The 13,107-nt window shown below is 46.5% G+C and overlaps 1 protein-coding gene across 1 annotated transcript in view; it reads left to right on the forward strand.

The window, feature by feature from the left end:
• Positions 1-291: 291 nt before the first annotated feature.
• PLCXD3 (phosphatidylinositol specific phospholipase C X domain containing 3) overlaps positions 292-13,107 on the forward strand; it is a 134,139-nt gene continuing 121,323 nt past the window's right edge. The window contains exon 1 of the mRNA XM_090278873.1: positions 292-394. Within this exon, the coding sequence (XP_090134999.1) occupies positions 292-394 (103 nt within the window). The remainder of the gene's footprint in view (positions 395-13,107) is intronic.

Below are 13,107 nucleotides of genomic sequence, written 5' to 3' on the forward strand. Positions count from 1 at the left end.
ACGCAGTGGAGGGACTGAGCGGGCGGGCGGAGGGAGTGGGGAAGGGAGGGGGAGAGGAGAAAGCGGAGCGGGGACGGCAGGAACCAGAGCTCCGGAGGAGTGTGGCGGAGGCCCTGGGGAGCATGGGGTGTTTGCAATAATTATTAAAACCCGCGTGCGTCTGCGCCATCCTGTGGGTGTGGCGCAGAGCAGAGTGTAAACTCGCGCGGGGCCGGAGCAAACATCGGGTTAGCGGCAGCAGCCTGCCAGCCTGCCCAGGAGCGCGGGGACCAGCCGCACGCCGCCGGCACGATGGCCTCGTCTCAGGGGAAGAGCGAGCTGCAATTCGCCGACTGGATGGCAACTCTCCCCGAGAGCATCCACAGCATCCCTCTCACCAATTTGGCCATCCCAGGTAGGCGCGCAGAGGCGCTCCCTGGGTGCCAGCTCCACCTGCCCCGCCCTGCCTCGTCGGCCACTAGGTGCTAACTTGCCACGGTGCCCTTGGGGGGGGAAGGCATCCCCAGGGGTGGGTCTCGGGCCAGGCGAGCGCGTGCCGGGGAGCCGCTGGCCTCCTGGCGTTTTCCGGACCTCTGGGGACCGTGGCGCGGAGAGTGGAGGGGGCTGCTTTTCCACTGGGCGTTCGAAGCAGCCTGTGTGAGGAGGTCGGGGCAGGGGAAAGGCTCGGCTCTAGGTGGGCGCCTGGTGTCCTCTCCTTGGTTTGCGCTGCAGACTTGGAGGGGAGGGGGCATCGGTGTCGGAGGGGTGACCCTGCACGCGGTGTCCTAAGGGCTCGGCTCCAGGGCGCGTGGACCTCCGACTCCATCCCCGTCACAGAATCCGGGGAATTTGGTAGCTGTCTCAGTGACCACCTACCTGAGTCATTTATATTCGTCCCCAGCCTCCTTTAAAGAGACAAAACGCTTCCCCAAGACTGACGAAAGTTGGGGGACCGGCAGCGGTGTGATCGCTGCCCTTGACCCAGGAGCTGCCGGGGGCGAGCGGCGGAGGGCGCTGTGCTGGCCCGTGTGGAGCCGGAGGGCCTGGCCGGGGGGATTGCGATCCCAGCGCTCTCAGCAAGGAGCGCCCCGGTCGGGAGAGCGAGCCCTTGCGGACCGTGGGCTTGATGCTCAGGGCAGAACCAGGCAGGGGGACCTGCCTGGGCAGCGGGCGGAGGGGTGGGACTGACACGCACACCGCGGGGACCAGGTGACTGCGCCGGTGTCCAGACCGCCCAGGAGAAAGGAAGCCTCGCAAAGCGAGGAAGAGGCAGGAGGCAGCCGCAGGCTTCAGCATGGCGCGCGCGACGTGGACCCGAGGACTGGGCAGGCTTCTCGGGCGGGTACGCGCAGCAGCCCCTGCCTCGCTCAGGTGTGCCGCGGGGACAGCCGAGGACACGGCCATCCTTCCTCACCAATTTCACCTTTCCCCTGGGCGGAGGGAGCAGACGTCTAATTCTTCTACTACCCGGCTAGAGGACAGATCGCCCAGGGACAGGCGGGCCACCCCTGCCCCTAGCTGAGCCTGGTTATCAAGTTCAACCTTCTGTGCTACTTTCTTCTCCTGATTTTCCCCATCCAGCTCTCTTTTTCAGCCACAGGGGACAATACTTTTTAAAAGGGCAAAAGGGGGGTTCTCTTAAAACAGTGTGGTGATGAGCAGAGGGAAGTGGGGGGCTGTGGGGAGGTGGGCAACGTAGGGGTTGGATGGGGAACATCTGTAACAGTGTCGACAATGAGAATAAAGTTTAAAAAAAAATCCCAAAGGGCTCTAACCGGCGGGGCTGGGGTCCATCAGTAACAAATCAATGGTCGTTAGTCAGGTTGCTGTCTGGCGGCTCTGATAGGCCCTCTGAGCACCAACTCGGAAGGGAAGAGCTTGTCTCCTCTTGCTCTTCTCGAAGAGGTAGCTTCCCAAGAGCCCAGGTGTCTCCGAGGAGAGGAGCAACCCAGCTTCCCCACGCTACAGCTCCTGCTCCCCAGATGAGCCTGGGGTTGCTCTCTGGAAGGAGATGGTAGAAAGTACACACGTTTGTTGACAAAATGCCACGCTCCCTTCCACAGGCCTTCCTTCCCCTCCTCTCCTTTCCTTTAGTGTTTAAAGTTGCTTTCACACGGCCTCCCCTGAGCCCTTCTGTACACACAGAAGGCAAGACAGGCAGGGACTCTGATGCCGGTCTTCTGATACGGGAGTCTCCCGAGACACAGGAGGTTAAAAGCCTAAGTTCACATGGCTAGTTCTCAGGGATGCTCGTGACACCCTGTCTGACTCTCTTCTATTTCTGTAACACCTCACTCTCCAGAGCCATCGCGTGTACCCCTGATCACATAACCCTTCCTCATACCTCACGGAGCAGGCGTTGCTGGTCCTATTAACTCCATCTCGCGAATGTGAAGATTGTAGCTCAGTGAAGGCAAATGACTGACTCTCAGTTCAGGGAGCAGGTCCCTAAGGTAGTCCCTGGGGAAGAGAGCTTCTAGGAATGTTGGAGCAAAATGCTTTGGCATTCGTATCTGGCTAATTTGGCAGCAACAAGTACTGACCAGGATGAAAGGGACAAGGAAATATGCATTAGCAGGAACACGGTAATTTTCCTCTTCTCCCCATGGAACAAATTGAAAATCTGAGGTTAGAGGCTTTGATACTCTGGTAGACTTAGAGACATAAGGATGGTGGCACTGGAGGCAGTAGAAATTTCTTCCACTTTCCCTGCTCCTTTTAGCATTATACTCCCAGTAGATCTGTGCAAAGCTTCCCATTCTCACTCTTAATACTTCTGAGAAATAAAACTATTTCTCCAAGTGTACACCCTCCATTATTCTTTAATGTAGTTTTGGTAGGTCCATACATATAAATCCAGGTCTGAAAATGGGCTATGGTACTTTTCTGCATTAGTCAACTATGAGAAATTTCGGAGGAAAAAAGACATTCACGCTGCCATAGTCAGAAAAGACTAATTGGAGACTATTAAACACTAATGGAATAATTGCCTTAAAATCATGCTAATAGCTTCCTGGCTGCTACGTGTTTCCTTGGCCAGTTGCTACAGCGTGAATTAAGTAATTATCTCCACCATTTAAAACCACTCCTGATGCTTCACACAAGTGCTCCTGGGGAAGGGACCTGCTTCTCTGTCACCCTCAAAGCAGCAAGTTTTCGTCCGTGACACAATTGGAGAATGAAGAGCTGCCTCCTTACAAGGCCACCCACTTGGGACAGCTAAACCAGGTGACCGCGGGGCTAGTGCTCAGAAAAGTCTGCAGGCGTGTGATGTTCCCCAGCACAAGGGCACTGCTGGCCTCTAAACGTTCCTCAGGGTCGGCACCTTGACTCTCTTCAGAACCAGAGCTGTCAGCGGCTCTTCTGCATCTACATGGGCACATCATTTGGGACTGACTGGCCTAAGGAATGAAATTAATCGTTGGTACTAGTTGTGTTACTTTCAGGTGTCTTTCAAAGGGACGGTGCTGTCAGGACACTTTGACAGGTACTCAGGTTTCGGTCTCATTTATCATTTTTTCCTTCCGTGATGACACCAAACTAAGTTTTCATTCATGCTTGTTTGTTTGACAATCCCCTGGCATTCTGGGTTATGAATGATGCCTCCTCTCACCACGAGCAGGTGAGAGAGGTTAAACAGGATGGAAGCAGGGAGACAAAGTAGAAAATGCAGGTGCAGGGGAGTGTGATGACTTTCCGGTGAGTCAGATGGATTTCTGGCATCTCTGGAGCAGGGACTTTCATTCTGTAACCAGGGTGGCTCCAGACCATTGTACAGAGTTCCATCATGGGGGCAAGCCAGCTGCTGCTGAATCCGGATAAGGTGTTGGTGATCCGAGTCTATGACAGGGCATCACACTGTCCAAAACCTCAATGCCCAGGAAGGATTTCAATTCCATGGGAGGGATTTGCTATGCCTTTTCTGATATGTTATGAAAGTCTCCTTCCCATAGTCCATTACACTGACCATGTAGTAATCAAAGGTTAGCCAAAACCTTGTGGGACCAGAACCTCAGAGAGAGTGCATGTTTTCTGGATGTTGGAGGACTTTCATACACAGGATGTGACTGCCATCAGCAGGACTCAGGCAACTGGAGGTTCTGCACACCCTCCCTTGTCCTTGCAGTGTCGGTTCTGCCTACGTTCCCACAGCCAGCGCCATTTTCAAGGTCACAGCCTTGCAAGAGCAATGCACTGTTGAGGCCTCCTGCATGATGTATGTGACTGAACACAAAGAAGGCCTCTATCCAGAGTTCTAGGAGTCTGGCAGGCTGATGGGGAGATCTTATCTTGTGGCCACCCAAGACAAGCCTTGTCTGTAAGGTCCCTTGCTAATTAAAGCTGCCACCTACCCCTCTGGAGCAACCTGCCTCTTTCTTTGATCACTCCTTGCCCTCTGGGTACCGTGGCCAGTTTGTGAACCAACATTTGAACAGGAATTCTTGATTATACTTTACATAGGAACAGAGAAATGCTTTGGGTATCAATCATTGTACCTGGCAGTTGTGTTCGTTTCTTACAGAAAATGCCAACACCAATGAAAACAAAATCAGTTTGTTTTTTTTTTAGGGAAGGTGGATGTTCATACGGCTCTGACTTCTGTGTTCTTGTGTTTGCTTTTATTCATTTTTAATTTCTTCCCTGATGGCATTTTTTCTTGCTGCTAGTGTTCCTGGAGCTGTCTTCTTTCTTTTCCTTGTAATTTTCTATTTCTGTTTTGATTGGGATGAGGCAACGCACAGGACAAATCTGGGGCTGGGTCTAAGTCCGACTGTACAATTTAAAAAAAGAACAACAGTGTCTTCTTTTCTTCATCCTTTTAGTTACGATGGTTATACGGAAGTTAATCAGAGCAAGCAATAAGCAACAAAATTGTTTAGGTTGAATATTTTTCTGTGTTGCCTTTCCAATCTCCAGTTTTGTTTTCGATTTTGCTACAGAATGTCTAGAACATAATTTTTTGTACCAGGACCTTTTCTTGAAGAGTGGAACTGATTTACCAACTATTTATAAACAATATAAGGTGATGCTTATGTGTCATTTTATACAGGTCATGAAGTGCTTTCTCATGTACACATGTGCCTTTCACATGTTCTATCCAGCATCTAAGGCAGCAATTTTCAGCCTTTTTCATCTCATGGCACACATAAACTAATTATAATTTTTATTCATTCACACTGACGGCTATTGTGCTGGCTCTTGTCATTTTTTTTTTCATTTGACAATCTAAAGGAAAAGAGATTAGTGCCCCTGACTAAATAGGCAGGCATTGCATGTTTTAAAAACTCTGGTGGCCCACCGGTTGACAATTGCTGCCCTAAGGCCTTGCTACTCGTAACAAGTCAGGGCCACGTAGCGTGGGAACTTGGTGGAAAGGCTGCCCCGCACGTCCCACCCCTCAGGTGGATTTCATCATAATCCGCGTTTTCCCAAGTTCACCAGGTGATTTATGTACACATGTAACATTTGAGAAATACTGCTTTAGGGTATCTCTCAGCACTTCCTTTGTGTAAGCGACAGAGCCAAATTAAAAGTATCTCTTTGGTGATGCTCATTCTTGACGGGGCGGTCCCTCTGTGAGTATTCGAATTTGCCATCGGGCTTAGAGCCAGAGCCCCTATTTACTCAAGGCTAATGGCCCAGGTTGGAAACAGTTCTGATAACTGACATTGCAGTTCGTCAGGCACCTTGAACAACAGATGGGATTGAGTTGCTTCTCAAGGGTTCAAATTAGGTCCTGTGATAAATGTGAAGCCCTTCCCTTCATGTCCTTAAAGTCCTGCCGCTCGTTGATATCAGCCATCAGCAGCACTTAAAACCAGCCCTCCTGGCGATGCTAGTGGTCACTAATGACAGTTTAGAAAACATTGCTGCGTTGGTTCTTTGTCCGTTTGGTCTCATCCCTTGTTGTGTTATAGGCCTAGCTACCTGGATTATATTTATCGGTTACAGATCCATTCAACTTATCTATAAGCTAGACCTTCTCAGTAGTGCTCTTGAGTAAAAGTGGCGTGTCATGAATGCAAAAGTTAGTCATAAGCAGCATCAGAAAGCCATCAAAAATAAAGGTAAATGGTATATTGACTTTTGATGGAAAGAAAATGATCAGTCTTGTTTGTATTTGCTGACCATGCCTCATTTACTTGAAGCGTGGTGTACACGGAATAGAAACATGCGTAAATGTAGTTATAACTCACTTGTTTGAATTTTAGATATTTGGTATAATCAATGTTCTAAAATTGTTAAAATTAAAAAAAAACCTTTTTAAGTTGCTAAAATGCATACTGCCATGTGTATATGTTAAAGCCCACGTGCTTTGTGCAAAGGAAAGTTTCTCATATTCTTACTTAGAGTTTATTTTTTCTTATTTAACTCCATCCAATGCCACCCAATCAAAATAGAGTAAATTACAAAGAGGAGGAATACAACTGTGGAGCGCTACCCATCAGCAATAACAACGGGGAATATTCGTGAGGAAAAATGAACAGCGATGTCACAGGGGCACAAAAGGCAGTGTCGAAGGCAGAGCCATGATTATTGTCAGTTTCGAGTCCTCCCGGGCACCTCCTTAATGGCCTTCCAAATAGCTCTAGAGATCTCTGGATAAACTCTTTAGTCTTTTCAAAGCCACCTGTGGGGACTACCGCGGGTTATCGGCCACTTTCCTTCTTTCCTGATTGGGGGAGTTGTCACTTTTGCTGCTTTGACCAATAGAGGAACTGTACGTCCTTCCGTAGTTTTATACCCCAAATGCTACTGCTGCAGGCAGTCCCGCCGGGGCCTGTGCTGTGTCTGCCGAGGCCCAGCCCTGGGGATGGTCATGGGTAACAGGGCCCCGGGCTCCACTGTGGTCCGAAGTTCCCAGCGCCGGGTCCCTCGCAGTGGAAGGACTCCTGCTGCCCCTGCTGCCATCTCCGCTGAGCTGGGGGTGCCCACACTGCCAGACACTTCAAGCTTCTGTGTGGTATGGATGTCAACAGAAGAGCTCTTTGAATTAATATTGCTTCTTTTGTTGTTGGCCCCTTGCTAAGACTCAAGTATGAGGGCTGGCAGAGGGCCCTATGGAGGAAGGCTTTTATTCTGTCCTTTGCATCGTTCTCAATGCCAGCTCGGTCTCTGTGTGTATGTGTGTCAGCTTGCTCTTAAGATAACTTCTTTTCCAAGAAGCGTCTTGATTGTTCTATAAGTAGACCTCTGGTGGGTGGGACCTAATTCATCATTCCCCTGGACAGGTCGGGTAGTGGGAATACAGATGAGGTCTATATGGTTCCCAGTAAGCAGCCTGGGACAATGTAGTTAGGGCCAAATAATCTGATATACATAAAGTAATCCCTAATAGCTTCATTGTTTTAAAGCACATTAGTAGAGGAGTTGCTTTGAGCCTTCAAGAAAAGGTTAAATTTTATACACACATGCACATGTATGCACACATTTTAAAGATTATTGGTTAAAAGTGTCAGCTCTGTTAATCTGGAAATTTCACCAGTTACCACCAATGAGACTGTCCTCTTACCCATAATCTTTAGCTTTTGAACACCAGAGAGCATGTCACTTTGATGGGCACTCAAGGAACTCCTAGATCTCAAATCATGAGATTTACTATGCTCGAGAATCTTATGTATTCTCTTCTCGTCCTTGACTTGTAGGATTAGGATCAGTCTCAAAAGATTGGAGGTTAGAAAGGTATCAAAATCATATATTCCAGAAGTCAGGGGAAAGTGAGAGAGAAATTTGTCATGGTTCAGACAGAATTCTGCCACCAGCTGCTTTCTATAGCACCATATGCTTTTATTATGCTCTATTAAGAGAGGAAACTGGGTCAGGAAGAGGGGCAGGAGGAGATGCTTAAGCGTTCTTGAGAAACAGCCAGGATTAGTCACCTCCGGAGATCAGGTACTGAAGCAGATGGCCCATGGATTTGTTAGGTGTACTCCTCTTATGTTCCTGTGTTGCATTATATATCCTGGGAGTGGGTAGCTCTTACCCCTCTCGATCTTAAGTTCCAGCTAGTAATTACGTTCCACATAGAAGAACTCTTCCTATGAATTAGTTTTTATGAAGCAGCCATGTTTATCCTTAGTCAACATTATAAAGGATGGTTGTGTTCCTTCATTCCCTTGGAGAGTTTTTATGTCACGAAGGAAAGTGGACGGTGATGAGTGGCAATCTATTTGCCTGCTAGGCTTTCCCAGAGCCCCCTCTGGCTTGTTGTGGGGTGAAGGAGTAGATGCACTTGAAGGAGTCCTGATGGGTGAATGGGAACTTGTCCCAATGCCTGTCCCAGCTCATACTCCCCTGTTGCCATGTGGAGGGGGAGGAGGAGGAGGAAAAGAGGAAGAAGACCAGGACTGTCTTAGCATGGTTAGCCCTATGCACATTCCTGCCATGAACTGCCCTGAGCTTTTCTCAGAAAAGAATGATGGGCCGGGAATGTAAAGATCCTGCCTTAGAAGTTGCTAGAAGGGTTGCAGACTGAAGCTGTAAGAAGGGTGGGGGAAGCGGGGACTGGCTGAAAGAAGGTTAAGGGAATGGTCAGAGAACATATATGCATAACGCATGGGCGTGACCAACAGAGTGGGGACCGACTGTGGGAGTGGAGGATGGGCTTGAGGCAAGGGGACAAAGGGGGAGAAATCGGGGCAAGTGTACTAGCATAAACAATACAATATCTCAATGAAAAAAATTTTTAAATGAAGAAATGCAAGTTAAAACAAACCAAAGAAGTTTCTAGAAGGGAAGGCTGCAAAACTTTGAACTTTTGTTCTGTCTTCGTTACTCCCTCCCGACCTCCTTTCTCTTTGTATCGGCTCAGATTCCTTGGGTCCAGCATTAGAGTTCTACTCGTGAAAATGTCCTTAGTTCTCTTGTCTTTCTCTTTCCTCTTCTACGTGCCTGAAAAGCTCCAGCTAAGTTCAACTCCATTTTCTATATAACCCAACCCCAGAAAACTTCAGTGGCTAAACATTTCTGGAAAAATTACACAGCCTGAATGCCTTGGACTCAGTAGAAATTTCTGACCACGAATCTTACTGCACATCCCTAGTAAGTTTATTTTCTTATTCGCTGAGATGATAATTTTGTGCCTCTTTTTGCTCCTCAAATCACCTTACCTCTTATTTTATATATAAAAAAAAAAACAGATGCACACAGATAAGAACTTCCTATTTTTCATCATTAATTCACCAACATCCCCCTCACCCCCGCCATGCATCTATTTCAACTTTTTTTTTTTTTTTTTTTGTGGTAACAGGAAGACATGGACCTGCTTATACCCAAGTCCAGCTTTTCCTCTGTGGTCTGGATCCCATTCATTCAAATCGGAAAGTGTACTCCAAAACTTACCCCTTCTCTGTCCTGCATCATGTACTCTGTCTCTACTGGATCATTTAGTCAGTACATAAACATATGTTAATATCACCCCTATTTTTAAAAAACTGCCCCCTCTGCACACCTGCCCCTCTCTACATTGCACTATTTCTGATTTTGGTAGAAATATCTCCTCTGTCTTCAGGTGGTTGTTTCCTTTTCTGTCCCCATGCTAATGACAGTGTTCCTCACCAGAAGCAGGAATACAGCTGTACTAAAATTCTTTTTATCAAGGGGCCAAAGATCTATATTTTGCCAAAACTAATGGCTAATTTTTATCTTATTTGACCTTTCAGCATCATTTGATGGGGCTGACCACACTTCTCTTTTTGAAACGTGTTTTGCTTTTGCCTCCTTTTTATGCACTTTTTATTTATTATGGTAAGAAATACATAACATGAGACTAACCTTCTTAACTACTTTTTATATGTATAGTATTGTTAGCTATAAGCACAGTGGTATGCAGCAGATCCCTAGAACTTTTTATCTTGGATGAGTTAAACTTCATAACCATTAAATAACAACTCATCATTTCCTCTTCCCACCCCCCTTATACTTTCTGGTTTGATAAGTTTGACTAGTTTAGATCCCTCGTATAAGTGGAATAATGTAGAATTTGTCCTTATGTGACAGGTTCAGTGTCCTCAAGTTTAACCCCCTTTGTAGCATAAGACAGTTTCCTCCTTTTTTCATGGATAAATAATATTCCATAAAAGCTTAAAACAATAAAATAGGAATAAATTTATCCTATGATGTGAAAGATCTGTACACTTCGATGAAAGACATCGAAGAAGACATAATAAATAGAAATATAGCTCATGTTTATGGCTCAGAAGAATTAGTATTATTAAAATATTCATTCTACCCAAAGCCATTTATAGATTCAGTGCATGCTTATAAAAATTCTAATGATATTTTACATACAAATAGAAAAACCATCCTGAATTTTGTAGGAAATGACAAAATAGCCAACACAAACCTGAGGCATCACAATTCTTGATTTTGAACTAATTACAAATCAACAGTAATTAAAACAGTGCAATACAGGCATAAAAGCAGGCACACTGACCAATGGAACAGGCAGGACCAAGAATCCCAAAATAAATGCAAGCGTACATGGTCAACTAATTTTTGACAAGGGAGCCAAGAATACTTGGGGGAGGTAAAATTCTTTTCAATAAATGATGCTGGGAAAACTGGTGATTCACATGCAAAGGGTGAAGTTGGACTCCTAGCTTATGCCAAACGCAAAAATCAGCTCCAAGTGGACTTACTTAAATGTGAACTTAATGCTGTAAAACTCTTAGATGAAAACATAGGAAAAAACGCTTTTTGATGTTGATTTTGACAGTGACTTTTTGGATATGATACCAAAAGCACAAGCCACAGAAGCATAAACAACTAAGTGGGATGACATCAAACTAAAAAATTTCTGCACAGCAAAAGGAGCGATCAACAAAATGAAGAAGCAACCTAAAGAACAGTGGAAAATATTTGCAAACCAAATATCTGATGAACAGTTAACTTCAAAAATATCTTAGGAACTCTGACAACTTAATAGCAAGAAATAAATAATAATTCTCTGATTAAAAAATTGGCAGAGAGGACCTGAATATACACTTTCCAAAGAACACATACAAATGACCGATAAGTACGTGAGAATATGTGCAAAATCACTAATCAGGAAAGTGTAAACCAAAGCCATGATATAATATCAGCTCACATGTATTAGATGGTTGTTATCAGAAAGACATAATCAACCTGGATATAGATTCTGGGGCCTCTCAAACCCCTTCTGGACTTGTGCTGGTGGATTCCTGATCAGAGGTATTTGCTAGTTTTTTTTTTTCAGGATCTCATAGGCTATCACTCCCTCTGGTGTCTGTCATCAGGCCACCCACCTACTTTTTGTTCTCAGCAGCTTCCAGACATCTGATGCCAGGTTGCATCAGGGCCCCAAGACAGGTAAGACAGCAGAGACAACAGTCAGTTCCTCAGGGAGCCCCCCGAAGAGCCAGAATGTTGGACACGTACTCTAGTCTTTCCCTCCTCCCCCAAACCAGAAGGGTTAGGCCACCAAGCTCTGTTGGCCTCTGTGGTACTGCAGGTCCCCTGGAGAAGTAAGAAGCCACCCAGCCGTTCTGTGCCCAATGGCCCAGTCATCTACAGTGTACTCGATTTCATCTGTGCTGAGACAGGCAGACAAAAGCCTGTTCCTCAGGCAGCGATGCCCTCCCCTTCCTGCCCAAAATCAAACATTGAATATATGGTTCAATTTCTTCATCCCCAAGGAGCACCTGGGAGCAGCTGGGAGTCTCGACCGTGTGGCGCTGTGTCAGGGGGCGGAACTCTGCTGTGTTGATGCCACAAAATTTCCTCTCCGCTTCACCGTGGCTGGTTTCACACTTGTGTGGGTGTGGGAGCCTCTGAACTGGTTCCAGGATTTCTCATCAAGGGGATGGTTCATGTATTGTTGAATCCATGTCTCCATGGGAACAAGAAGGGTTTGGGGCTTTCTGTTCTGTCATCTTGCTAATGTCACTCCTTACTGACCTGTCCTGTTTTTCCAGACTTCGCTGGTTGTTTCTCTTGGGTCACCTTTGCTAGGTATGTTTTCTTTACATCTAAAGAAATGTGGGATTACCCAGGGCTCGGGCCTTGATGCCTTTTTCCCCATGATTGTATTTTTCCCTTAGGTGACAGCTTCTACACCAATAGCTTGACATAATGTCTCTATGCTAATGACTCCCAAGTTTGTATTAGTCAGACCTCTCTGCTGAACTCCATCCTCATCTCTCCCATGGCCTCCCCATCACTTGCATTTGAATGCCCTGTAGAAACAGGAGATTTAACAGGACCCGAAAGGAACTACTGAGTTCATCATCCATTACCAAGTTTGTTCCTAATCCAGTTGTCCTTATCAAAGTATTTTGCTTCACTATCCATTCGTCTTCAAGCCCATATCCTTGGAGTAATTCCTCATTTCTTTCCCCCACCTCAAACCCCCAAACTACCCTATCAGTAACCCCTGTTGGATCTCTCTCCCAAGGGTATCCTAAATCCTTGGATTTCTCACCACATCTGTGTTACAACCCTAACTAGTCCCTGTCTTCTCCCACCTGAATGACCCCGAAGGCCTCCTCAGTAGTTCCCCTGCCCTCGGTTTCACCTCTGTATAAAACGTGTCTTTCAAAAGCAGGAATCAGGTCCATCACTCACTGGTTGGACACCCTCTGCACTTACTTCCTAAAATGACTGGAGCCCATCTGTCTGTCCGACCTCAACCCCTCCCACCCTTTCCTTACTCACTAATCCCAGCCTGTCTTTCTGGCTCTCACACCCTCCAGATTTCTTATCTTCCACTTTTGCTTGGCTCTTCCTCCAGATTGTCACCAGCCGGCCTCCTCCTCCTTCTGGCCTCCAGTCTGATGCCCTCTCCCCGGGGACACGCCTAGGGATGCTGAACAGGGCAGTTTACCTTCCTCCTCATCACTCTGTCCAATAGTTGCTTCGTTTGTCTTCTTCATAGTGCTGGGGTAGCAACAATTAACTATTCTATTTATTTATATGTCTATTATCTGTCAACTGAGCGGAATATATGCACATTGAGAGCAGGACCTTGTCTGAATATTTTCTGGTGCCCAGAATCTGTCTGGCCTATAGTCAATTTTTTATAAGTTGTTGACTAACAAAAGACAAGCCAGTCTAGAGGGACTCTAATCTTGCTCTAAGTCCTTTCTTCTGTTCACTTGAAAACAAGGC

Source organism: Furipterus horrens, unplaced genomic scaffold (assembly GCF_987537825.1).
Source record: "Furipterus horrens unplaced genomic scaffold, mFurHor1.1.pri manual_scaffold_5, whole genome shotgun sequence".
Taxonomy (NCBI): Eukaryota; Metazoa; Chordata; class Mammalia; order Chiroptera; family Furipteridae; genus Furipterus; species Furipterus horrens.